Genomic DNA, 22,927 nt, shown 5'->3' on the forward strand with positions numbered 1-22,927 from the left:
CTGTGGACACTGCCCAGCATGCCAGGCAGCCGGGCCTCGTCTAAGTCAGGAGCTGGGACGGATCCAGGCATCACCAAGCCCATCCACACCTGACAGGCGACTGGGGGTGTGGTGAGGGCACATCCTGCCAGCGCAGGGGTCACCCAGGACCACCCCAGGAAGCTGGGCCTGCTTGGGGCTCATGCACACGGTGGTCTGGTGGGAGCTGCTGGGTGGGACTCAGGTTGGGCCTGGGTCTGCTCAGGACTTGCTGGAGGTCAGGGCCACCAGGGTCTGCGGGGGCTGGGGGCCAGGGCCCAGGGCCCCTTCCAGGAAAGGTTCCCCGGAGAGCTGTTTCCTCACTCTGGAGGCAGGGCCCACTTGGGGACCTGCGGGGCTTGGGGCCTGCCCGGGCTTGGAGCCTGCCGGGCCTGGCCGGGGCCTGCCGGGCTTTGGAGCCTGCCCGGGGATCGGGGCCTGCCCAGGGGTTGGGGCCTACCGGGGCCTGGGGCCGGGCTGCCGCTCGGGGCCTGCCGGCTCGGGCCTGCGGGTTTGGGGGGGGAGGGCCTGCCCCCTGGGGCCCAAGGCCCGCCCGGGGTCAGGGCGGCCCGCCCCGCCCCGCCGGCCCGGCGCCCCCTCGCGCCCCCTCGCGCCCCGGGCTGGCCCTGCACGTCTCGCGAGCGGCCCGGAGCGGCGGGGGGAGGCGGGGCCGGGCGGCCGGGCAGGGCCGGGGCGGCGCCGAGGCCGGGCCGGAGCGGAGCCCGAGCGGAGCGGGGCGGCGGCCGGGCGGGGGGCGCGGGCCGGCGGAAGATGGCGAACGTGGGGCTGCAGTTCCAGGCGAGCGCCGGGGACGCGGACCCACAGAGCCGGCCGCTGCTGCTGCTGGGGCAGCTGCACCACCTGCACCGCGTGCCCTGGAGCCACGTCCGCGGGAAGCTGCAGCCCCGGGTCACCGAGGAGGTGAGCGGGCCGCGCGGCCGCCCGGAGGCCCCGCCCGGCGCCCGTAGGGGCGCGAGGCCAGCCCGGGAGGCGCGGAGGGGGGAGCTTCCCCCCGCCCCCGGAGCCGCCCGCGGGCGCTGCCTTCGAGGGGCCGCGCGGCCCTGCCGGGGGAGCCGGCCGGCCGCCCGCTCCCGGAAGCCCTCCCGGTGGCACCTGGCTGGGGCCCACCCCGGTGCGGTGCGGGGTCGCGGCGTTTGAAGCCCGGCGGGCCCAGCCTGGCCTTTTAAATCCCCACGGCTTAATCCCACAAGGGTGGAACCGTGCTAGCAGACACACACACGCTGAGCTGCAGCGAGAGGCCACACATCTTAATTAGGGATCATGGGTGCCCCGGGGAAGCTGCCGCAGTGCCCGTTTAGCCTCGCAAGCGTCTGCACGCAGGGCCCGGCTGCCGGCATGCGGACTGTTTGATGTCTAGCGTCTGTCTCTTGTCTCTCCTCCCCTTCCCGTCCAGCTCTGGCAGGCCGCTCTAAGCACGCTTAACCCAAACCCCACGGACAGCTGCCCCCTGTACCTGAACTATGCCACCGTGGCCGCCCTGCCCTCCAGGGTGAGCCGGCACAACAGCCCCTCGGCGGCCCACTTCGTCACCCGACTGGTGCGCACCTGCCTGCCGCCCGGAACCCATCGGTGCATTCTGGTGAGTGCCGACGGCCATCGTCGTACTCGTGGGGAGCGGGTGTCCCCGTAGCTCCGCCCCGGTGCGGGCAGGGCACCCCGGCTCGCAGGACCTCCGACGTAGACGTGCCGCCACAGCCCAGGACATCGTAACCCCTGCTTACAGACAGGGAAACTGAGGTCGAGAGACGAGGCCATTTGCCCTAGATCAGTTTTGGTGGTCGTTCTGAGCCTCAGACTCAGATTTCCTGAGCCCACGCCGCTCCACGTCCTACTTTCCCGCCTCGGAGGCAGTACACATCTGGTGGCTGATGTTTTCTTTCTCCCAGGGCTGGACGGTGGCTACCGGAAGGCCCCGCATGGCGGCTCTGCCGAGGCCTCTCTGTCCAGAGTGTAGCTCCTCCCCGGGGTTGCTCCCGCAGGTCGGCCCTGCTCACGGCTCTGCCTCTCTGTGCTGCAGATGGTCTGCGAGCGCTCCGATGCCTTCGCCTCCGCGTGCGCCCTGGCCCGAGCCTTCCCGCTCTTCACCCACCGCTCCGGGGCTGCCCGGCGTGCAGACAAGAAGACGGTGACGGTAGAGTTTTTCCTGGTGGGACAAGACAACGGGCCAGTGGAGGTGTCCACTCTGCAAGTGGGTGTCCGGACGCTCGCCCTGGGTCCCCGGGCCCGCACGCATTGGGGCAGCTGGAAGGGGAGGGCCGTGGCAGTGGGGTGCGGCAGCAACAGCCCGGGGGGGGGGGGGGGGGGAGGCCTTTCCAAACCTGGGCAGCCGGCCCCCTCCCTCGGGGGGGGGGCTTCCTGGTCAGGACTCCGGCCTTTCCCCGGTATTTCTTGAGCACCCCCCCAGCACCAGGCACTCTCCTGTTTAATCCTGAGAATCCCCTCCCTCTGCGGCCCACTTTTACATATGTTATTTCACTGGATCATAACCCTTTTGAGGCCAGCAAGGCTGGGAGGGATTCCAGGTTAGGAGTCCTGGCCTGGGCCGACCGGCAGGTTCCTTCCCCGTGGCGAGTGTCCCAGACCCCGTGGCTGGGACCTCACCCTCGCCACCCCACTGAGACCCAGGCTGTCCTTCCTACCCCACCCCTCACTGCTGTCCCAGGCCAGCACCCCTCACCGGCTGCCTCCTCCCCCTGGATCTTTTGCTCTAGAAGGAGAGGACATGCTTCTGTCTCTGCCATCTTGCAACAGCTCCTTTTTTCCTTCCATTGATTTCCAAACGTTGAAAAAACACGGTCTACTTGCTTTGCTTTCTTAACTCCCTTTCCCCCTCAGCCCACCCAAATCAGAGTTTCCACCCCGCATCCTGACATTGATTTTTTAAGGAGCCTGTCTGCTGGACTTAAATATTGGTCAGCCCGTTTGCATCCCCCCCCCACCTTGAAGGGTCTACCCCACCCAGAGCCATGCCTCCTTCCCACGCCCCCTCCCACCGGCCGCCTCTACATCCCCTTTCCCGAGCGTTCCCGCATTCCGATCTCACTTCCTCTCCTCTGGGTTCTCCAAGCGCCTGTGGGCTCCATCCCACAGACGGGCACCGACGACCACCCCTCCCCTCTAGCGGCGGGGCATTCCGTCTGAGTTCCCGGCCTGAGCAGCACCCTGGACCCCCCCACGTCCTCCGAGCCTTTCCTCTCCCTCCCTGCTGGCCATGGTGGACTGACTTTCTGTCCTCCTCAGCTTCCCTCTCCAGGTCCTACCTGCTCCGGGTCTGCCCACGTCCCTCTCCCCGGGGAGCTGGCTGGCTGACATGGCCTCGCTCGAAGTCGGGCCCTCTGCCCGCTGAGTGCCATCCCACCTGACGTGACACATCTCTGCTTAGCTTCCGCGCCCTGCGCTGGGGTGAGAGCTTCCGGAGGGCAGGGACCTGGTCTGTGGTCCCAGGGGGGGCCCAGCATGTGACGAGGACGGTTGGGTTGGGTTGGTGGGTCTCCTAGACCCCCACATCCAGTGCGTCCTACTCTGCCCACTGCCACTGCCTTGGGGAGCCCCCAGCCGCGCCCCACTGCTCTCCTGGGCCCTTGTGGCCGCCTCCTCACGGGTCTTGCTGCCTCCAGATGCCCTCCAGCCACTTCCCCTTCCCATGGCTGCTCGTAGCTTGCGTAGACGCGGACTGCCTGATGAGTCCTCTCCGCAGCCCTAGGAGGTGGGACTGTTGTTCTTCCCACCATCGGGCTGAGCAGACTGAGGCTCGGAGGTGCTAGGTGACATCCTGGGGCCACACCAGCAAGGGGCAGAGCCAGGTCTTAACCACTGCCGCCATCTGTCAGCTCTCTTTCCTGTCTGTCTTGGATCGTGAGCACGGGAACCTCAGGCACCCCGGGTGGCCTTTTCCATACTATGGAGACCTCCTCAGCACTCCCCCCGGCAAGTCCTCTTCCCCCCCGCCCACCACCCGGGTCCCTGTGGTCTCATACCCTCCTCCCCTGTCATGTTTAGTGGAGTGAGGTGTTGTGATTCTCCGCTGGGCTGGAGTACCTTGGACATCTTTGAATTCCCAGAGTCTAGTGTGGAGCCTGGCACACAGTAGGTGCTCATAGAAACGTGGGTGGAACGAATGAATGAATGAATGTTCGATCCTGGGGCACGATGAGCCACAAGCTCTTCCCCAAGGTCACGAGGCTCTGTGGTGGCAGAGGGGCACTGGGAGCCTCCCCCGGGCTCCGCCGCAGATGCTGTGTGCCCTCTCGCTCAGCCAGGCTGCACCGGGGGCTCTGAGCCCACGGAGGGCTGCTAGGCGAGGGCCCGGCCTCCTTAGAGACGAGGCTTAGGGCATTGACGCACTTCCCAGACAGCGACCACAGGCTGCATCAGAGATGAACAATGGTCTCTGCGACGCCCACGACAGGGACCCTCGGCCTCCCAGAGGAGAGCCCGCTGTCAGGAGGAGGGGGCCACACAGTCACATCTCATATCTGAGCTGTCAAGTCCTGTGTCCCTGCCTTTGAGGCTTGGGGGTTTAATTACCTCCGGGAGGCAGAAGCTCTCCGAGCCATTCAGCAGGGCCTGGGAGGTGGCCGGGCTGGCGCAGTGGACCCAGAGCCTGCCCTCCCTGGCGCCAGGGTGCTGGGCAGGTGATGATAAACTTCATGCCCTCTGCACCCCTACCGCACCTGCACAGCTTTGCTCTTTCAGTATCACCTCTTCCCAGCGCGCAGGGAAGAGGCGGCCAGCCAGCCCTGTGGCCGAAGCTCGGGGGTGGGGCAGGCGGCACCGTGGGCAGCAGCTAGGCAGGGATGAACGAGAAGGCAAAGACCTTCCAGAATTAGCGCTGAAGCAAAAGTGGGACAGAAGTTCTTTGCAGAAAGTAGGGGTGGGGCCGGGGAGGGTGGCCAGCGTGGGGCCTGGGGCGGCTCCTGTGTTTGAGCTCGCAGGGGACAGTGTCAGGTCCCTGCTCCCTTCTGGGCTCTGGGCCAACGTGTAAGCCGCACAAGGCAGGGCCTGTGCGTTCCTCCGTCCGCACTCCATACCTGGAGCCGTGCGGCAGGCCAGGGACACAAGGGCAGGAAGTCTGTGACACACTCCCATGGGGCTCACGTGAGAAAAATGCCGCCCTCATGGCCAGAGGGCCGCAAGGGGGACCAGCGGGCTCTGGGGTGCGGGACGAAGAGAACTTGGAGCTTCTGGAAGGCACAGCCTTTAAGAAGTGCCACAAAGGATGGCCAGGATCTTGACAAGAGGAGAAGGGAGGGTGTATCAGTCGGCTCCGGCGGCCGTAAGAAAATACCGCTGAAGGGGTGGCTTCACCAACAGACCTGTACCTCTCAGGGCTCTGGAGGCCGTCTGAGATCAGGGCAGGGTCTGATGAGGATTCCCTGCCTGGTTTGCGGGTGGTGGCCTTCTGGCTGTGCCCTCCCTCCCTCTTCCTGTGAGGGCGCTAATCCCATCATGGGCCCCACCCTCCTGACCTCACCTAAAGCTGACCACTGTGGGGGGTAGGGCTTCACTTCAACATATGGGTTTAGGGGTGATGCAGACATTCAGCCCCTAGCGAAGGACAACACTTCCCCCCAAGAGAGGACATGGGATTGCCAGGCGCCCGAGGCAGGAATGCCCAGCGTGTGTTCAGGGCCGGGCACAGGACCGCCTGCCGCCAGGATGAGGGGAGTAAGCAGCAGGTGAGGCCTGGAAAGGGAGGTGGGCCCCACTGACACCAGGTGGGGGTGCCAGGCTGAAGGATTCTCGTGTAACCTGGAGGCGAGGTGCAGAGCCGTGTGGAACTTTCTGTGGATGGCAGGGCGGGTCACAGGCACCGGGAAGACAACAGCAGGCACTGTGAGTCTGGTTTCCCCCTGGCCTGCCCCTCGACACCCTGTCAGCAGCCCCGAAACCTGCCCCGGACGGCATGTGCTACTGATGCCTTTTGTCCCTGGGGCAAGGGACAGGGAGGGACAGCCCATCCTACCCGGTCCTAGGTCCCCAGTGACAGCCTCTGGTTTCTTTCCCCAGTGCTTAGCAAACGCCACAGAAGGCGTGCGGCTGGCTGCCCGCATCGTGGACACTCCCTGCAACGAGATGAACACAGACACCTTCCTCGAGGTCCGTGGCCCCGGGGAGTCATGCCAGGGTGGGGCCAGGGTGGGCGGGGTGTTGATAGACCCCAAGGAAGTCCGGGGACACCCAGGGCTGGAGGGGGACAGTGCCTACAGCCTCGGCACCCTGCCTGAGGATGCCTGGGGCTGCCACGGACAGAGTCCTGCTGTCCACCCAGCTGTGAGGGGCCCCCAGGCCTCGGTGGAGGGGGGCGGGAGGACAGAGCCTCCTCCTCAAGGCCTCTCTGCAGGACCACAGCCGTGATCTACAGGAAACTGTAGTTTAGAGGGTGAACCTTTTGTCCTGGATTTAATCGTGCTCCAAGCTGAGAGAGTTGAGGCCCTGGCTTCCGAGCCTGCTCCTCTCCGCCATGTGGGCGTTGGCTCATCCCTGGCCCCAAGCCTTGGCCTCGCCTTGACTTAAGCCATCTTCACGTGTCTTTGTGTTGTTTTTTCCATGAACGTGTCCAGGAGATTAAGAAAGTTGGAAAAGATCTGGGGATCACCCCAACGATCATCCGAGATGAGGAGCTAAAAACGAGAGGCTTTGGAGGTGGGTAGGGCTGGGCCTTACGGGCCGTGGCCTCAGGCTGGTCCTGGGTGCTGGGGGTGGCAGGGTGGCTGTGGGTCACGCCCTGTGATGCCTCAAGCTTCCCTTGAAAGGAGCCAGCCTTTGTCCAACCCCAAGGCCAGACCTTGGGAAGCAGACCATCTCTGGGGGAGAAAGGAGGCGCTGATTCAGACTCTGGAAGCTGCAGCGTCCAAGTCCTTCCCCAGCCCACTCCCTGTCCACAAGGGCTGCTGTCCTGGCTGCCTGGGCCAACTCAGCAGGACCGTTCTGCTCCTTGAGCACACAAGCCCACGTTCACATCGGGGCCTTGTCATTCTGGCTCTCTTTCTCCGGAGTCCTTCCCCAAGATACTCTCACAGAGGGGCCGTCAGACCCTGAACATCCTGGGTCGAATCTACCCCCTCAGAGGGCCTTTCCTGATGACCGGACCCATCCTCCCTGGCCCCCAGACACTGGAGATATGGTGACAAGGAGGATAAGGCACTTTCAGTCTAGCTGAGGGGGGGGGGTCACCACGCTCCTTATCTATGGCTGCCAAACAAATTACCCCAGAAGGAAGCAACTAAAGGCAACATATAGTCCTGTGGGTGGGGAATCAGTCACGGCTGGGCTGGGTCCTGGGCCCAGGGTCTCTGCCACGTGGAGACCAGCATGTGGATCAGGTCAGCAGTCATCTGAAGGCTCAACTGGGGCCGGTGATGTGGTCCCAGCCAGGCTCACTCACGGTGCTGTCACCAGGCTTGGGGCCTTGCTGGCTGTTCCTTGTCATTTGGGCCTCTCCTTGAGCAGCTCACAAGTAGCAGCTGCTTCCCTCAGAGCAAGGTTTCTGGGCGAGGACGAGTGAGCAAGCAAGAAGGAGGCGAGGTCTTTTTTTGCAACATAGTCTTGGAAGTGGTATCTCATCACTTCTGCCACATCCAGAAGCGAGACGCAAGGTTCCAGCCACACTGAGAGAGGGGGGATCCCAGAGGCAGGGATCAGAGGGCGCTATCCTAGAGGTGCCTACCACAGAACACATAAACCAGCGACAAGTGGAGGCAGAGGCTGCGAAGGTCAGGGAAATCTTCACAGAGGAGATGGTATTGAACAGCGGGTTTTGCAGGATATATGGGAGTTTGTCAGGCAGCCATTATTGGCTCTCATTCAGTTCAGTTGCCGGGGGCCTTGAGGCCTGGTCTCTGCCCACAAGAGGCTTTCTTGAGGAGACAGGGCTTGTACACCCCAGGGCAAGGCAGTGGTGGGAGCGGGCTCGGAAAGGGTGGTGCGGCACCGAGTGCACAGAGGGCTCAGGGAGGGGCGAATGAGCGTGGGCTGGAGTGGCCTTGAAGCCTTATCCAAAAATCATTTCATTCTGCAACCCTGTTCATTTCTTTCTGGGAATGTTACAGTTTTGTTTTGTTTTGTTTTTTTTCTCAGCGGGTTTTCTTGCCTAACGATACTTCGCACGGAATTCGTTTGCAGTCCCAGAGCATTGGAACTAATTTGCCTTCCCCGATCCCATGCTGGCCAGGGGGCAGGACAGGGGGCAGGGAGCTCGGGCTTGGACTGCACACTCTCCAGGAGAAATATTCACACGCCAGTGGGTATTTCCGGGGGAGAGCTGTTGTTTCTGGGGGGCTGCTGGGAGTTCTCTGCGCAGTTCAACCTGAGCCCAACTGACCCTCTCCCTGTGCTTTCTGTAGGAATCTATGGTGTTGGCAAGGCTGCCCTCCATCCCCCGGCGCTGGCCGTCCTCAGCCACACCCCCGAAGGAGCCACACAGACCATTGCATGGGTGGGCAAAGGGATCGTCTATGACACCGGGGGTCTCAGCATCAAAGGGAAGGTGAGGTGCTGGGGCCAGTGCTTGGGCGGGTCCCAGGGTGGGGAGGACTCTTGGGGGCCTCATCAGCTCTCAGAGGCGCTGGAGGAAGACAGCAAGCAAGGCTTCTGGGGCCTTGGCATTGGGACGTGCCTCTGGGGAGCCAGGTTTGGGAAGAGTCGGCGGGGCTGATTCCTCTTCTGAGGGGGAGACAGTTTCATGTCCACACTCCAGACAGGAGTCTGGAAACAAAAAGTCTGGACAAGGTCCAGAGAAAAGCCACAGAAATGATTAAAAGGCTGGAAAACGAGCCTAAGAAGGCAAGGTTCAAGGACTTGGTGGTTCAGGCTGAAGAGAAGGGCGTGGGGTGGTGCCCACGGTCCCCACGACCAGCAAGTTTTCCATGGACAGAATGCTTAGTGCGATCTGCATGAACCCACTCGGAGAACAGGCCCCCCAGTGAAGGCCAGAGGGGTTTGGCCCCACGAGCAAGCCGCCTGCTGGTGTTCCTGTGAGGCCCGGCGGCAGAAGTCTCTCCTATGGGTGGCCTCTAAGTAGGGTCGTCTCACGAGGCCGGGCACCTCAGGGCACCAGTCGTGGTTGCATCTCTCGGCCACTGAGCTGCCTGCCCTCCTCCACGCCCAGCACGTTTGGGCCTGCTGCGCGCTGGGAGCCGAGATGGCCCCACGAGGAGCAGGAAGGGACACTTCTTCATCTGCTCATGTCCCACACTTGGGTTGAGCAAACACTGGGCACCGGGCCTGGGCTGGGCTCTACGGTGCCAGGACTCGGAAGGCCTGGGAAGGAGCAGGCGTGTGAAATCTGTGCCCCAGGAGACCAGGAAGAAGAGAGCCAACCTTCCCAGAGAGAAGGCTCTAGAAGAGAGAGCAGACCTCGAGAGCTGGCAGCCAGTGTGGCTCACAGATACGTCCTGTTGGCCCAAGGGCTGGTCTATAATTTGAATTAGTTACCAACATTTAAAAAACGGGAAAAATTCTCGCAGAACACTGGCTATCTGACCTTTTGTAAACTGAGGAGATCCGGCAGTACGGACCTCCATCTCCACCTGGAGGCATCCTGCTGGAGCCAAGAGGCACTGCCCGGTGGATGGAGCCTGCATGGTCTGGTTCGCCGCGGCTCCAGTGCTTTCTGACCTGAGCCCTGGTGTTGGTCAATGTTTCACAGGGAGATTGTACGCTACCATTTGCACCGCTAGCCAGTCTAGTGCATTTGGTACCTAGAGTGGATGGTCTGTTCCTTTTTTTTTTTTTTTTTTAACATCCCTCCTCCCGTAAACATTATTTTCAGGCCGAATCAGGAAATGATTGGAGAATATTGGTTTAAAAAAAAAAACACCAATAGTGAATTCACCTTTATTGAATTCCATACGTATTATCATGCCAGTAAAAAAATGAAAATAAGTATTACAGGGCCGCCCGACCGGCTCAGTCGGTGGAGCATGCGACTCTTGATCTCGGGTTCGTGAGTTTGAGCCCCACGTGGGGTGCAGAGACAACTTAAAAATAACATCTTTAAATAAGTAAGTAAATAAATATATAAGTATTACAGCACACATAAAATAGCAATAGATCAATACTTTTAAATTACATTAATGTGATTTTTTTGGATAGAAAGAACTTAATGCCTCCCTATTGGTCTGTTGTGGTAAAAGGAGTGTTAGCACTACAGTGTCTGTTTGGAGCCCTTCGCTTCTGTAGATTTGCCAATGACTTTATCAAAATTTTGCACATCTCTACGCTTACCAGGGACCGAGATTGGTCAGTCCATCTGCACTTATGGTTGATCCCCAAACACTGTTAATTTGAATTAGGAAGAGTTTCTGTCGCATGAAACAATCTGTACACCGATACCCAGGAAAAGTTTTTCACATAAGGATCACTTGGCAGAGACTGCCCCAAACCCCATTTCCCAAGAAACTCCAGAAATCGCAATACTGTCCATGTCTGCAGTTCTTTGAAACTGATTCTAGCGCCCTTCACAGGTCTGTGGAGTAAAATCGTGTTAAACACAAGTCCAGTGGCTCACATAGGCTGAGGGAGGCCGTGAGGCCCAGGCTCCCTGTACCCATGGGTTTGCTCGGAGTCCACTGTGGAGGCAGGACCGTGGGGAGTCACAGACGCCGGCCCCGCCTCCGCTGTCTGCTGGAAGGCACGCCGCCGCCTATCCAGCCAGCCCTGTACCTGGCAAAGGATAAGTAGCTAGAATAGGTGGGTTTGAACCTTTTATCTGTATGATTAGAACTCACTTCGACAGATTTTTCGGAAGAACCGTTTTCCCACTGATGACAGCAGGCCGACGGACTTTGAGTTGGTTACTTACTGTTTGCAGACTCTCCACAGCCAGTGCGCCCCTCTGGTTGCGTCTGGTACTGGCCAGCCCTCTCTCTGTCACCCGCCATGCTGGCTGGCTCTTCTCCTGGAGGACAAGGTAGGGTAGGATAGGAGCAGGTAGAATTCCCAGCTCCTTCCTCCTGGGAGCAGATGTTGGCTTATTGGAGGGCCAGAGTGAGAAGCGGGGGCTCCCGAGAATTAGTCCTTTTGCTGGGGGCACCAGACCGAATCCTGCAGGAGTCACCACTCCATCTCCAAAGACTTCAAAGGCAAATCAGGATCAGTGTGAATGCCGGTCTCAAATGTGTTTGTCTCAGGACCCCTTCCTTTCTTAACAAGTATTGATCCCAAGGGGACTTTTTTTTTTTTAATTCAGAGTGATATTTAACAGATGTTGATATTTACCCTACTAGAAGTAAAGACTGGGAAAGATACTTAGTAAATTATTTTAGTATAACAATATAAATCCATTGCATGTTAATGTAAATAATATAATGTTATGAAAATAACTATATTTTCCAAAATGAAAAGACATGAGTGAGAAGAGTGGCATGGTTTTACATTTTGCTGATCTCTTTCCTATCTGCCTTGATCGAAGACGGCTGTGATCACGTATCTGCTTCTGCATTGAGTCTCTTGTGATACGTTGTCTGAGTTGAAATACAAAAAGAAAATCAGGCCTCACTTACTTTGTAGCTGGAAAAGGGAGAAATAGTTTAGTGCCCTTTACAAATAACTAAGGACATTCTTCTTTGCTATTACACCAAAACTCGACAAGTGGGAATCTCGGAAAGGTGAGGGATTGGTGCGGGATCAGAAACCATGTCAGTGAGTCTTTGCACCCTGTTACTTAATATCTACGGTCTACCTTGAACTGTGAAAGCATGGTTTTGTAATATCATGCATGGGTCATCCAGAAGACATCGTTCACAGAGTTACGCAGACCCTCCAAATTGTGGCCCAACACAGGATGTTTTTAAAAGTCACACTCGGTACCACCATCCATCTCGTTTTAAAAATCGCTAAGTATTAGGAAGCCGTCACAGAGGCAGAAGATACACGTTTTTCAAAATTGTGATTTTTTTTTTTTTTTTTTTTTTGCTTGAAAGCTCAAATTTTCCCACTGGCACCAGCTATGGTTAGCTGTTCCCCTGGACATGAGAGGTTCGCTTCTGCTGGACACCTGAGTCTGAATAACCCGTCACGTGTCAGTTGTTCTTTGAATTACAACGGTGTTCTGGAGCACAGAGCCCAGCTGAGCCGAGCCCCGGGAGACCATCCGCGGCTTCTGCTCTGACCACCCGGCCTGGGGACAGTGGGGGTGCTCGGTGCATGAACCTTGTGTTCCATCACAGGGAATCTTGCAAACAGCTGTGCTCGGCAGTTGAGCTTTTTGAAAAATCCATCATTCTACTCCTTCAGCAAGGAGACTCAAGTGGAGTTGGCTGTGTTTATTTTCCCGGAGGGCGGACGCAAGTCCGGGGACCGTCCCTGCCGTGGCTGCGGCGCGCCACCGCTCTGCTGCATCGCGCGAGTGTCAACCCCATGAAACGAGGGTTTCGGAAATCACCTCTTTCAGAAAAATAGGAGCAACATGTGGGGAATCTGCAAAGCTCACACAGTCCGTTGAGTTACATTTGCAGTTTGGCGTTTGTTCAGTCTGAGGTTGGGAGGCCGCCCCGGTGACAGGGAGACACAATTTCAGTGACCATCTCGAGCTATTCTGCATGGGCCATTTTGCTGGTGGCTTGATTCCAGATCTGAGGCCCCGTTTTTCCATTTAAACAATCCTGTGCTTTCTCACCGATTAGGTCAAAGAGACAGCTTATTTTCAATAGTGCTAGCTGGGTCATTTTCACTCAATTTAATTGTAAAAGCAGCTCGGTTTATGTCTAAAAATACTTTCCATTAAAATTCGAGGCTTGTGTAATCCGATAAGGGTTCGAAAAAATCACTCCGTCCATTTCAAACCCAAATCCTGCATCTGATGACCTGTTGTTAATTTAAAGTATGAACTTGTCAATTAGAGCTGGGAACCTATAAAATGTAAAAATGTGTAACCACTCTCAACCCGTTTGTAGAAAATCACAGCTCCCTCTGCAGCGGAAGGGAGCCTCCGCTGCTCACGGCCCTCATTAGACACCGACAGAGCAGGCGGTGGGGTGGGATCAGGGATGTGACAGTGACATTGGGGAAGAGTTCACATGAACCTGAGCGGATTGTTTGAGATATTGACGTCAAGGAGCAGAGCTGAGGCCGAAAGTGTCGCCGAGGCCAGGCGGTGACCTGGGCAGGGTGGTCTGCCGCAGAAAGGTGGTCTGGGTGGTGGCGGGAGGGAGGGAGGCTGGTGCACAGAGGAAGATGGACGGTCCTGGGGGAGGACTCAGTATGAGGGGGAAGACACGTGGCACCTGGTTTTAACCTGCTGCGTGGCTACTGCAAGCCCCCGTGGGACGGGGGTGCAGGGGTGCTGGCTGGGAGGTCAGACCTCAGGGCAGTGTGAAGGAGGGCACTGTGAAGGGGGGCAGGCCTGATGTAAAGCTCTGGGACTCTTCCTGGGCCTGGGCCTGCGGGAGACAAGTAGAAGTGGAAGGGCTAGCGAAGGGAGCAGGGGGTGTGGGAGGGGGCCGTCGTGGGAACTAGAACAAGGCCCCGTCCTTCTGCAGGGTGCAGCCACCCTGGGGCCCTCTGCAGGGTTCACGCCGGCCGGGCACCACGTGCATCACATGCGGGCACAGCCCTCTGCCAGCAAGTGGGGATCAGAGAGCTTCGGAAGCCAGGAGAGGCCGCTCCCGCGTGCCCCCCATGTTGAGCGGGAATCACAGGGCCCCTGGGAGCCAGGCTGCTTGGCAGTGGCACTGCTGACCCAGCAGAGCAGGTGGCCTTGGGGAGCGGGCTCCTGGGAGAGGTGGGTGCGGGTGAGCAGGTGAGGTGTCCAGAGAGCTCAGGGATGGGGGGGTTCTCTGGGGACCATCTCAGGGTGAGGGTCTGATTGTACTTGTCGGCTGAGGGCTGAGGAATGGGAAGCAGGAAGATGGGAAGAGGCTGACACGGCGGAGGGGAGGAGCGAGGCCGCAGCCCACGTGGCACCTTTGGGCAGCTCCCGGGCTCTCCTTCCCCTCCCAGCTCGGTGCGTCAGGTAGCCCCCAAAGCTCCGCTCCAGCGCAAAGAGCCCATCACCTTTGGCCGTTCTGGCCCATTGCTTCTGGAGACCAGCCGCTCGGCCAGTGGGAGTTTCGTGGGTTCTGTGCGTGCTCTGGGGACCCGGCGGTGGGTCACGCAGGTCTGGGGGAGCCACTCTAGGGCCCTCGTGTGCCGGGCAGGGGTGGGGCGCTGTTGCTGGCGGGGCCGACACCCACTCACGCTCACTTTGTGCCCCCTCTGTGCCCCCTCCAGACCACCATGCCTGGGATGAAGAGGGACTGCGGGGGTGCCGCGGCTGTGCTGGGGGCCTTCAGAGCTGCCATCAAGCAGGTGGGTGCGGCCCCGCCCTCTGCGGTCCTCGGGATGGAGGTCTCCCCGGTGTGAGCTGCCCCTCCTCTCCCAGGTCCCCACCCGGTGCTCCCGAGTCCCCATAGCTCCGTGTCTCTCTCCCTCCTCTGCGCCGCCGTGTTGGGCACCCCTGGGCTCCCAGAGCTCCCTGCCTTCCACCGGGGCTGCTCCACCTGAGTGTCACCTCTCCTGGGGGTGTCACCTCTCGTCACCTCTCCAGAGGGTGTCACCTCCCCTGGGGGTGCAGTTGCTGGGTTGTAGGGTAGCTCTATTTTCAACTGTTTGAGGAACCTCCATACTGTTTTCCAGAGTGGTTGCACCAGCTTGCATTCCCACCAACAGTGTAGGAGGGTTCCCCTTTCTCCGCATCCCTGCCAACATCTGTCGTTCCCTGACTTGTTAATTTTAGCCATTCTGACGGGTGTGAGGTGGTATCTCATTGAGGTTTTGATTTGGATTTCCCTGATGCCGAGCGATGTGGAGCACTTTTTCATGTGTCTGTTGGCCATTTGGATGTCTTCTTTGCACAAATGTCTGTTCATGTCTTCCGCCCATTTCTTGATTGGATTATTTGTTCTGTGGGTGTTGAGCTTGGTAAGTTCTTTATAGATTTTGGATACTAGCCCTTTATCTGATAAAACATTTGCAAATATCTTCTCCCATTCTGTCGGTTGTCTTTTGGTTTTGTCGACTGTTTCCTTTGCTGTGCAAAAGCTTTTTATCTTGATGAAGTCCCAATCATTCATTTTTGCCCTTGCTTCCCTTGCCTTTGGAGACATGTCTAGCAAGAAGTTGCTGTGGCCAAGGTCGAAGAAGTTGCTGCCTGTGTTCTCCTCTAGGATTTTGATGGATTCCTGTCCCACATTTAGATCTTTCATCCATTTTGAGTCTATTTTTGTGTGTGGTGTAAGAGAATGGTCCAGTTTCATTCTTCTGCATGTGGCTGTCCAATTTTCCCAACACCATTTGTTGAAGAGACTGCCTTTTTTCCGTTGGATATTCTTTCCTGCTTTGTTGAAGATTAGTTGACCATAGAGTTGAGGGTCCATTTCTGGGTTTTCTATTCTGTTCCATTGATCTATGTGTCTGTTTTTGTGCCAGGACCATACTGTCTTGATGACGACAGCTTTGTAATAGAGCTGGAAGTCTGGAATTGTGATCCCGCCAGCTTTGCTTTTTTTTCAACATTCCTCTGGCTATTCAGGGTCTTTTCTGGTTCCATGCAAATTTCCGGATTATTTGTTCCAGCTCTGTGAAAAAAGTTGATGGTATTTTGATAGGGATTGTATTGAATGTGTAGACTGCTGTGGGTAGCATAGGTATTTTAACAATATTTGTTCTTCCAATCCATGAGCATGGAATATTTTTCCATTTCTTTGTGTCTTCCTCAGTTTCTTTCATGAGTGTTCAGTAGTTTTCAGAGTTAGATCCTTCACCTCTTTGGTTAGGTTTATTCCTAGGTATCTTATGGTTTTGGGTGCAATTGTAAATGGGATCGACTCCTTAATTTCTCTTTTTTCTGTCTCATTGTTAGTGTATAGAAATGCAACTGGTTTCTGTGCATTGATTTTATCTCCTGCCACTTTGCTGAATTCCTGTATGACTTCTAGCAATTTTAGGATGGAGTCTTTTGGGTTTTCCACATGGAGCATTTTGTAATCTACCAAGAGTGAGAGTTTGACTTCTTCTTTGCCAGTTTGGATGCCTTTTATTTCTTTTTGTTATCTGATTGCTGAGGTAAGGACTTCTAGTACTGTGTTGAACAGCAGTGGTGAGAGTGGACATCCCTGCCACGTTCCTGACCTTAGGGGGAAAGCTGTCAGTTTTTCCCCCATTGAGAATGATATTTGCTATGGGCTTTTCATATATGGCTTTTGAGGCATATTCCCTCTATCTGTATACTGTGAAGAGTTTTGATTAAGAAAGGAGGTTGTACTCTGTCAGATGCTTTTTCTGCATCTACTGAGAGGATCATATGGTTCTTGTTCTTTCTTTTATTAATGTGGTGTATCACGTTGATTGATTTGTGGATGTTGAACCAACCTTGCAGCCTAGGGATAAATCCCACTTGGTCGTGGTGAATAATCCTTTTAATGTGCTGTTGGATCCTATTGGCAAGTATTTGGTGGGAATTTGGGCATCCATGTTCATCAGGGATATTGGTCTGTAATTCTCCTTTTTGGTGGGGTTTTTGTCTGGTTTTGGGATCAAGGTAATGCTGGCCTCATAGAAAGAGTTTGGAAGTTTTCCTTCCATTTCTATTCTTTGAAACCGCTTCAGAAGAATGGGTATTAATTCTTTAAATGTTTGGTAGAATTCCCCTGGGAAGCCATCTAGCCCTGGGCTCTTGTTTGTTGGGAGATTTTTGATGACTGCTTCAATTTCCTTGCTGGTTATGGGTCTGTTCAGGTTTTCTATTTCTTCCTGGTTCAGTTTTGGTAGTTTATATGTCTCTAGGAATGCATCCATTTCTTCCAGATTATCTAATTTGTTGGCACATAGTTGCCCATAATGTGTTGTTATAATTGTATGTCTTCGGTGTTGGTTGTGATCTCTCCTCGTTCATTCATGATTTTATTTATCTGGGTCCTTTCTCTAGAGTGTAACTGTAATTTTTGTAGGCCTTGATGTGAGCCACACAATAAATAATGGTGGTGATGGCTTAGAACCCACAGAGTAAACTAAGAATCTGCACATCAGGAACCAAGCGTTGAATGAATAAATAAGTAGAGGAGAGGAGCACTGTTTCTCCCCATGCCCACTGCAGAGGAGGGACGGACACAGCACATCTCTGTGGGGCAGACAGCACTGTAGAAGCGAGCAAGAGCTGCTGGAACCCAAGTGCAGAAATGTCTGGGAGCAGGATGGCTGGCGTGGCCGGGAGTGACTTAGAGGGACTCTGCCCGGTGGGGTCACTGTGTCCCCGCGCATCACACCTCTGAGACACAGTCCCAGGAAGAACATGGCGGGTCTCTGGGCGTCCGGCTGAGCGCAGGTGGGGAGCGCAAGCCCCAGGAGACAGCGAGGCATGAGGTCACCAAAGACGGAGGGCGGATCTCAGGAGTCCCAGACTGAGGTGCCGGCCAAGTCTGTGTGCCCGGATTAGATCCGATCCCCAAGTCAGTGATGACTCCCTGGTGCAGACCAGCGCATGGGGCGTGCCAGGCATTGCCACTGGAGGGGGTCGGGGGTCACAGTCAGGGGTATCCAGGGATTGTTTGTACCATTTTTGCCAAATTTTCTTTAAGTTTGAAATTATTTCAAAATTAGACGTTCTAACAGTTTTTAAAAGAAAAGGATGTGCGATGCGATGTTGCGCTTGCTGGGAGCAGGTAGCGCATGGTGCTGGGGCGGCCGTGACCCTCCAAGCCTCACGTACCTACAACCTCGGCCGCTGCAGCTGCTTTACAGTCCGCCTGGGGATCCCAAGATCTGTGTGTCTCGCCCCTGCACCCCAATACCTGCCACATGAGCTCAGAACCACCTGCCCAAGGCTCGCAGCATCCTCTAAGCCAGCCTTCCCAAGGGGGACCCCACGCCAGAATCAGCAGCACCCCAGACCTTCTGAATCCAAAATCGGGGGGGCATCTGACAGGGTCAGGTTGGGGACCGTGGTCTCTCCTCACCGCCCCGCTGTCCTGCCACAACATAATGCTTGTGCGTGCTCCACAAACTCCTCTCGCCTCCGGGCCCAGACCCGACATGGCTCTCTCTGGGAAGACTTCGGGGCTCCCCACCTTCCCTGGCGAGGTCCACCTGCCTCTCTAGCTTCAGAGCCCCTGGGGCCACCCTGTTGTTTCAAGGCCACATGTTATCACAATTCATTTAATCCCAGCCACTCTTGGAGGGGTCTTCGAGCTGACGGGCTGCCTGGTGTCATGTTCCCCGGGAAGCGAGGGGGGCTTTCCTGGGCGCGGGGTGTCGGGCTCAGTCTCAAAGCCGGCCCAGCCCGGTGCCATGGCCCAGCCTGTGCTGCGGGCCCGTGTTTACCTTCACTGGGAGCTCTGCACCTGTGGTGGAAGAATCACCTGTTGCAGAGATGAGGCTGCACCTGACAGCTGTGTGTGAGAGCTTGGAGGCGGCAGGAGGGGGCCTGGCGTGCCCCGTGCCCAGAGGGGACGCGTCCTGATTAAGGGCTTGGGTCTGGGAGGAGAGGACGCACGGGGACGGGGTGTGGGACTGCCACTCCCACTGCCACTGCCACCTGGGCAAGGCCGCCTTGGGGTTTTCTTGGGCAGGTTGAGGACCCGTGTGGGGCGGAAACCTCCTCAGCCTGTTTTGTGCACATTTCTCAATGTACCAACGTCATGTTTGGGCATCAGAAAACTAACTTCATACCTAAATTTCTGTGAGGCAAGTTCTCCCCAACTCCCGTGCACCTGTATGTGTGTGACTTGCTTTTGTGCGGCTGTGCCGAGCTCAGAGGGTTTGTGCAGTGGGAGACATTGATTGCTCACCACGTTTTGTGGACAGGAGGCAGGGGCTGAACTAGCAGCCCGGCTCGTGCCCCGGGTAAGTGGTTGAGCCAGGATTAAAGCCGGGAGCCCAGCCCCACTCCTGGGCTCATTTCTGCATTGTTGGGCTCTGATGGAGGAGGCAAGACTCCCCAGATGGGGTGCTGCCAGAACTGCTGGGGAGTCTGCTCTCTGCTCCCTAGGGCTCTGTCTGTCCACGGGGGTGGGAGACTCTGGCCTGTCCTCCCTCCTCCATGCATGGCCACCTGTAACAGGAGCCTCTGCCCATGTTCCCTCCAGGGTTTCAAAGACAACCTCCATGCTGTGTTCTGCTTGGCTGAAAACTCTGTGGGCCCCAATGCTACGAGGCCAGACGATATCCACCTGCTGTACTCAGGAAAGTAAGGCTGGCTCCCCTCACTCATCGGCTGCCTTCTGGGCTAGAACTCAGAGGGGGCCCCTCCCCTTCCCAGGGCTAGGCTGGTCGGCCGGGGGGCTGATTTCACCCGGCTCACTCCAGCCAGAGGCACATCCTGTGGGGAGGATGCCCTGTCACAGGGGCCCCTGGGCCCGTGGGCTGCTTGCTCCCAGGGGCCCAGGGGGTGTCGGCCGCATCACTGGACAAACTGTTGGGCTCCCTCAAGGTGCGGGGCATAGGATCCACCGTGCCTTAATGGGATGAGCCCTTCCCAGGCTTTAGACTTAAAGTTCTTTGTGCATCTGAAGCCCTGTCCACCGCTCCCACCAATTCCCTACTTGGGGGCCCTCCCCGCATTTCTCCCTTGAGGTCAGCCCTTGGACTGTTTCTTCTCAGCATAAGGACATGCCTAGAAGTCAGTAGGCAGCAACTGGAGGAGCAGGTGGCCCAGATTCACAATAGGAGAGTCCACTCAGCTCCCCATACAAGGGTGCCTGTCCCCAGGGAGACCCCCAGAGGCGCTTCCCTTTTTGCATTTACCCAGTGCCTGTCGTTGTGGGCCAAGGGCTGGCCCAGCGCAATTTACGCTGCCCACACAACCCTGTTCTCCCATCTTACAGATGAAGAAACCGAGGCACAGGGGGCTGGGTGGCTTTCCCTGGCTCCCAGCAGGGAGGGCAGTGGGGTGGGATTGACGTACTGCCCTTTGCTCTGGCCCCTGGCACTGCACTGCTGCAGGGGACGGGAGGGGCCCCCCGGGACGGTAGCTAGAGGGAAGAGGGCTCTAAATGGAGTCTCCCCAGTTCCAAAGGGACTTGGTCGCAGTGCCCCAGGGAGCACGATCCCTGAGCCGGGGTCTCTGCTGCGCCCCAGGACTGTGGAAATCAACAACACTGATGCGGAGGGCAGGCTGGTGCTGGCAGATGGTGTGTCCTACGCCTGCAAGGACCTGGGTGCGGACATCATCCTGGATGTGGCCACACTGACCGGAGCTCAGGTGAGCTCCTGGACGTGGCCACACTGACCGGAGCTTGACTCTGGGGGGCGGGGGGGGGGGGTTGCTGGTGCAGTCCCCTAATCGTCACGGCCTGGCCGAGTAGCAGGGAGCTCGTCCCTGGCGTCCAGCGCGGAGCAGGCGGCAGAACCCGTGGGCTGGGTCCCAGCGCCCGGACCGCTTAGGAAGCGTTCTCCCTGGGGGCGCGCTTACGCTCTCGTTTCTTCCCTCCTTCGCTTCTCCTCCCTGCCCCTCCCGGCTTCTCCATCTTCCGCCTGTGGCTCCGCCCCTCCCTCTGGCTGGCCACCCTCCCAGGGCATTGCCACGGGCAAGTACCACGCCGCTGTGCTCACCAACAGCGCGGAGTGGGAGGCGGCCTGCGTGAAGGCCGGGAGGAGGTGCGGGGACCTGGTGCACCCCCTGGTCTACTGCCCCGAGCTGCACTTCAGCGAGTTCACCTCGGCCGTGGCCGACATGAAAAACTCCGTGGCGGTAGGTGTGCAGTGGCGCCCGCGCAGGGTGGAGCGGGGCAGGCGGAGCCCTGCCCTCGGGGAGCCCAGGGGACCCCGAGACATGGCAGCAGTGTGAGCGAGCGTCCCCCTCGCAGTGGGGCCCCAGAGCCATGTCAGGGTGGAAGCGTCCAGAGCGCGGACGCGTCTGTCACTGGTCTCCCTGCCAGCGCATCCACCGGGTCGGGCTCTGGGGGGTCCCCTCCCCGCTCCGGCGTCTGCTCCTTCTCCAGCCCCGCCGTCGCCCCAGGGAGAAGGCAGACCCCTTAACCCCCGTGCGAGGTCCTCGGGGTCCCTCTCCGCAGTCTTCTGACACTATCGGACCCCTTCTTGTAGCCACCAGGGGAGGTGGTGGCTGAGGATGGTGCGGTCGAGAGGGCATGGGGCGCCCACTCGGGTCCAGGGGGAAGCAGCCCCAAATGCACTTTGGTGGAGGCCCTCCCCCATACCCCACTGCCAGGAGCGGAAAGGTCACCACGTGTCCTGCTGTCCCACCAGGACCGGGACAACAGCCCCAGCTCCTGTGCCGGCCTTTTCATCGCCTCACACATCGGCTTTGACTGGCCTGGGGTCTGGGTCCATCTGGACATCGCCGCCCCGGTGCACGCCGTGAGTCCAGGCTCCCCCATGGTGCTCTCCTCTCCCCCCCCTGCCCCGACCCCCCTGCACACCCTGCACACTGGCCGGGCTGCTCCCGCCTCGCATGCATCCACAGCCCCTCTCTGGCTCCAGGCTGAGCTCATCCGAAGCATTAGGTGTTGGGGGTTGCACTGCCTGTGGCCTGACCCTCCGGCCAGTTGTGCCCCCAACCTCCGGTCTCCCCGGCCCCGGACACAAAGTGCCTGCTGTGTGCGGCCCTTCTCCAGCCAGCCTGTCCTCTGCTGGGGGCCCAGGGCCCTCAGCTCCCCATTTCCCACCCACGAAGACCCGGGGCTCGGGACCGGAGTGCACAGAACCATCCCACCACCCTGCCCCCCACTCCGTGCTGAGTGTGACAGGATAGCAGGAAGGGGGGCCATAGGGCAAGTGGGGGGTGGACCAGGAGCCCCTTCCCGCAGAGATGGGCTTGCTGAGGGGGTCTGGCTCCGCCTAGCAGAGGGTTCCCAGCCTGCTCTTCGCCCACAGGGTGAGCGCGCCACGGGCTTCGGCGTGGCCCTCCTGCTGGCGCTCTTCGGCCGGGCCTCCGAGGACCCTCTGCTGAACCTGGTGTCCCCACTTGGCTGCGACGTGGATGCCCAGGAGGGGCATGTAGAGAGGGACTCCAAGAGGCGCAGGCTTGTGTGAGGCCTGCCACTCCCCGGCCCCCGGTGACACAAGGCTCTTTACCTCACTTTGCACTGATTAATTTTAAGCAATCAGAAGATTATACCTTAAGATAGCCTTTGGTTTGTTTTTATTTTTAGTTGTCATGGTGATAGAAACAGCTCCTTCTTCTGTCTTAGGAGACAGCTTAGGGTCTGGAGGATGGCGGGGACGGGCGGGAGGGGGGAAGCCCTGGGGCTCGCTGCTGTTCGAGTGACCTTCCAGCCTCCCTGCCAGCTTCTGAAGACTCTGCTCCCTCCTGGGGCCTCCACATGACCTTGAGGCTCCAGGATGCATGGGTGGCCCTGACGCCTTGACCAGATGGCCTCTGGGCCTCCTGCCCCTGCTCAGTGCCCACAGTGGGTGCCCATGGCCTTATCTTTGGCCCCAGGCCCCACACATGGCACCCACCTGAGAGAGAGCCCAGGCCCCTGCTCCAGCCAGGGCAGTGGCAGCCCCCCCGGGAAAGGGTGGATGTGACTTGTTTCAGGGACCCAATCTTATGGCCCAAGGGGAGTCTCTGGGCCCTTAGGATTCCCTGGAGGTTGAAGTAAATATGGCTGTATCACGGTACACCTTTGCCTCCGTCTCTTTGTCTCCCACCCTGGTTGAGAAACCCACCCTGAGGCCTGCCCGTGGCTCCGAGGCTCCAGGCACTCCCACCTTCTTGAACACCAGCACCCTGCATTGAGAGGCAGCTTGGCAGCCTTGCTTTTGCCGCCGCTGAGAGTGCTGGGGCCTGGGAAGGGTTGCGAGTGGGGCCCGGGGACTCTGGGCCGTGGCTGTCGGCCCAGGCTGGCTTGGTTTTCTGAGGTGTCACAGTGCAGACTGCAACCGGAGGCCCCCGGGGCTTTGTGGGGGCCCCCCACACTCCTGCTGTCTGCAGGGAAGGTCGGCCTCCACC

At 58.3% G+C, this 22,927-nt stretch overlaps 1 protein-coding gene across 1 annotated transcript; it reads left to right on the forward strand.

Annotated features, from left to right (window-relative positions):
- Positions 1–703: 703 nt before the first annotated feature.
- Positions 704–22,596, forward strand: NPEPL1 (aminopeptidase like 1). The gene is made up of 12 exons (XM_027624259.2): positions 704–939; positions 1,433–1,618; positions 2,057–2,227; positions 6,049–6,138; positions 6,603–6,684; positions 8,385–8,527; positions 14,251–14,328; positions 19,101–19,201; positions 20,092–20,215; positions 20,528–20,704; positions 21,220–21,330; positions 21,847–22,596. The coding sequence occupies exons 1-12, from the start codon at positions 790–792 to the stop codon at positions 22,003–22,005; spliced, it is 1,572 nt and encodes a 523-aa protein (XP_027480060.1). The 5' UTR covers positions 704–789; the 3' UTR covers positions 22,006–22,596.
- The last annotated feature ends 331 nt before the right edge of the window (positions 22,597–22,927 follow it).

Source organism: Zalophus californianus, chromosome 8 (assembly GCF_009762305.2).
Source record: "Zalophus californianus isolate mZalCal1 chromosome 8, mZalCal1.pri.v2, whole genome shotgun sequence".
NCBI lineage: Eukaryota > Metazoa > Chordata > Mammalia > Carnivora > Otariidae > Zalophus > Zalophus californianus.